The 3,957-nt window shown below is 62.7% G+C and overlaps 1 protein-coding gene across 1 annotated transcript; it reads right to left on the bottom strand.

Moving 5' to 3' along the window:
* Positions 1-582: 582 nt before the first annotated feature.
* TRAVEDRAFT_54669 (uncharacterized protein) lies at positions 583-1,732 on the bottom strand (the record flags this gene model as incomplete). The annotated part of the gene is made up of 3 exons (XM_008047611.1): positions 583-762; positions 816-1,630; positions 1,693-1,732. The coding sequence occupies 3 exons, from the start codon at positions 1,730-1,732 to the stop codon at positions 583-585; spliced, it is 1,035 nt and encodes a 344-aa protein (XP_008045802.1).
* Positions 1,733-3,957: the final 2,225 nt, after the last annotated feature.

Here is a 3,957-nt window from a genome sequence, read left to right as displayed (position 1 = left end):
CGTATTGAAGACTATTGGTGATGGTGCGGATCGCGAGGGCGCGCGCGAGGGTAGAAAAGAGGATTCACATGACGTCGGGGCATGTCTGTGCAGCACTCGCAATATATGTGAACATGCTTATATGCGCGCATATAGTCAGCTTGGTTGACGTAACAATCAGGTCCGCACGTACCTGCACTAGTGAGCATGTCGAGTACGATCCAAACTGCTTCTTCCCCCTCGCATTCGGAATCATCCAGCCCGGAACGGCTCCCTCGTCGTGCAAGTGCGTCCCACATCTCGGCAAGACCGGAACCGCTGGGGCTTCCCATGAGCGCACTCGCGCTAGACGCAAGACTACTGCTCAAAGTCGCGGACGCCTCGCGTGATCCGCGTCGCCACCACGCGTCTCGTGCTGGTGGGGATGATGCCTCCGACGAGTTTCGCTCGAATGGCACAGATAGGGAGTCCTGGCTCATGGTTCGGTGTCGCGGCGGAGTCGTAGCTGCATCGAGGAACTTGACACAGATAACGTCAGGCCCGGATGATGATAGGCCCGGTGTTGGCAGAGAGCGTGTGCGGCGAGAAGAGCGGAGGGGCAGATCAAAGTGGGTGCTGTCTCGGATAGCGAGCATGGTCGATAGAGGTGCTGAGAATGCCGCGTGGGTGTCCTGCGAACAGAGCATTCAGTATGATGATCGTTCGCGTAGATACGATGAGGACGAAGCCCCGAATAAACGTCGGGCTACAATGATAACCCATGCTGACCAGTGCAGGTTCTTGCTAGAGAGCAGTATGCAATGTCTGGACCGCATATAGTCATGGAATAAACTCACATGTCGCTCCTTGCACAGGGAGAAGATGCCCTGATGTACAACCGCCCACCTCTCCTTCCATTCGAGGGTGATTTTCTTCTTCTTGTCGCGCAGCAATGGGGATCTCGGGCTGACGTCCGGGATCTCATCGTCGGTCTGATGATCGCGTGGGACTCCCAGATCTCGGAGCGTAGAGTCCAAGGCATTCCCGACGACGCGAAGAGCCCACACTCTCGCCGCGAAGTACGGTGCGATGTATGCGTCCAGCGAGAAGCGCGGGAGCGAGACCAAGGAGGGCGCAAGCGGGTGCAGCTCGAGCAGCTCGCCGGGGTGTATATCATACCAGTCAAGGGAGAAACGGTCCTCCAAAATCTGGGTCGTGGAGAAGGTGATAAGAACGCACCCCTCGACTTCTTGCGACGTACCGGAACTCTCGGGAGGGGGGAGCCGGGAGACAGTGTCTGATGTAGAGGAAGTTGACGGCCGGGTGTTGTACTTGTAGCGGTGCGCCTCGCTCAAGGCCTTGTTGACGTCCACCACCTCGTCGTCTTCTTCGTCGCTGTCAAGCTCTTCAGTTTCCTCTGCCGCTTCTGGTCCCTCCTCGCTCACAACCGAAGGCGTGTTCTCCGTCACTATCGGGCGAGGTTTGCGGGGCGCAGCGAATGTGATGGGCGAGAGAGAGCGCCGACGGGTCTTGTGGGGAGAAACAGGTATGGTACGCCGACTCTTCTCGGCTGTTTTGCGCTCTCTTGCGAACCTCTGGACGAGGATTTGCTTGAGTTGAGAGACAGGCCACGATGGATCGACGTGCGTGACTAGCCACTGGTCGGTGCAGACTGTGGATTGGCATGTTGTTCGAGCGCTCAGTTGTTTTTCAAGAACGTGTAGTGAGGCGCACCCATTCTGCAGGATATCCGCAATTGTGGGGGGTCCACCATGTCAGCCAGCAAGTCGGCGGTGAAGATGGCGGCAGGAAGCAAGCTTGATACGCGCGCCTGCGCGCGGCGCGTGCAGCCACATTGGTCACGATCACGTGCAGACGCCACGCGAGCCCCACGCGAGCGTCGGCGACGGGCGGACTCCGTGGGCGCTTCTGCACGCCTTTCCCCTGACTCAGACGGACGTCATCGTCGACGCCGAGCTGCTCTCTGCCTGCCCCCTCGCCCTCTTCGCTCGAACGCGATCGGACAGCGACTCGCCTCGGCCGCTCCCCGCTCGCGTCTTCGTTGGCCGCCCCTGCACACGCACTCAGCGCCGTGCTGCATGTGCCGCCTGTCGCAGCTGCGTTGGACTGAGCTGCAGCCCTTCTCCTTCACAGCTCCAGTCCGATTTCGAAGGGAAAGCATCCCTTGCCTGCGTCTCCCTCGCTTTCTCGCCTGCCTCTCCGTCCGCCCGTCCCTCCCGACTGCTGCCCTCCCTCGTGCTCCGCAGCCCCCGTCCGCCTGTTTCGTGCAAGACTCGTCGCAAACAAAGTGCGTACCTGCTATGCTGGATGCATGTCTCATCACCAACGCTCGCGTCAAGCAGGGGAAATGGCGGTCAATGACTGCGCCAGTACGCTCTGTGCGTTGGGCCAGTATATCCGCCGCGCCCGTCGTCGCCACTACCCCCGATCTCAAGACTTTCGTAGATCGTTCGTGATACCATCCCGGACGCGTGGGTGCACGCACGACGCCGCGGCGCCCGTGACTAGTCCGCAATACATTCGACACCGTGACCGACGCCGCCGTCGATTCCGCCGTCCCACCGTCGTCAGCACGCCTGCGTCATTCAACGTGTCGTAGAGACTGATGAAACCTCGCCTCAGGTGCGTTTACAGCCTCCTCCGGCCGATATTCCGCTGACAACACCCGTTTGAAGGTCCCTCGCACCCGAAATAACGTTTCGCGAGATTACGTTCACTGTACAAGCACACAACAGGCTGTTTTCGACGCCCACAACGTGCATACAGCCGCCCTCGTCCCGCCCCCGCCGGCGTTCGCGCAGCGCACAAGTATTGACGCGGGAACGGTCATCGGCGCTTCCGCCAACACACCCGCAAGAACACGACGGGCCACCCGCATTTCGCCACGCCCCCGCTTCGCACGCTCGCGAGCGGTCGGCCGTCCACCCAGAATGGCGCCTCTGCACGCACGAAGGCGCCGTCGACGTCGTTCGTCCGCCATGCCCTCCGGCCTGCAGCACCTCCCGCCGACGTTCCCGCCCATTCGTCGTCGCGCTCTGTGGCCGGCGCGCCGAAGCACCCGATTAGATGACGCATAATGTACCGCTCTCGCGGATGGCGCGTTCCCAGCCTCTGCACACGCGAACTGCGCTCACACCGCCGCTTTTTCTTAGCGCCCATCACCAGAAATTCAAGTTTCCGACGCCGCGGACCGGTTCTCGGCCGCTCTTCTCAGTAAATAGACACTCAAGACCGCTCTCCACCGATCGACGCGCTGCGCGAAGCGTGCGACGACGACAGGCGCGTGGCAGAGGCGGCAGCGGGGCGGCCCTGCAGCAAGATCCCGACCTCGCTCGCCGACGGCTCCCGGGAACGCTTAGAAAACACGACACCGCGGCCCCGTGCACCCCGGCGCATACACCCAGCGATTTTCAGCGCGATCGGGGGAGAAAATATCGGTGTCGTCACGGGCGATTTCATTGGCAATCTCGACACATCGCACAAACCCCACGCCCCTCCTCCTCCCGCGCCCGCGAGCGGCGCGAAACACGTGCGGCACGTATACCCCAGCCCTCCCATACACGTTGCACGTCGCCCCGCCCCGCCCCAACATCGCGTACGGCGGCTCCCCAGGCGCCGCCCCCCAGCGAAAGATCGCACCCCCGCGCCCCGACACCGCACCCAGACGCCCCCAAACCTCACCCGCGGCTCCCATGCACCCCGCCGCACCCCCACGCGCAGTCTGGACGCGATCGGGGGAGAAAACATCTCGGCGGTTTGGGCGCATTTCATGGGCGCGTGGCGCGCGGCGCGAGAACATCGCGCGTGCCCGCCCGCGCAGACGTCCGCCCGCGGCGGGCTTCGGCACACACGTCCCTGGGGACGACGTGCACCGCGCGCCGTCGCGTGCGGACGCGTCCGGGCAGTTTGATTTGCGCGGGAGCGGGGAGGAGGTGCGATTTGGGGGACGCCGCGGCGGACCCGGAGAGCGAGGGCGCG

This window comes from Trametes versicolor (assembly GCF_000271585.1).
Source record: "Trametes versicolor FP-101664 SS1 unplaced genomic scaffold TRAVEscaffold_75, whole genome shotgun sequence".
In the NCBI taxonomy this organism is placed as follows: Eukaryota; Fungi; Basidiomycota; class Agaricomycetes; order Polyporales; family Polyporaceae; genus Trametes; species Trametes versicolor.
This window is presented reverse-complemented; position numbering and strand designations above follow the sequence as displayed.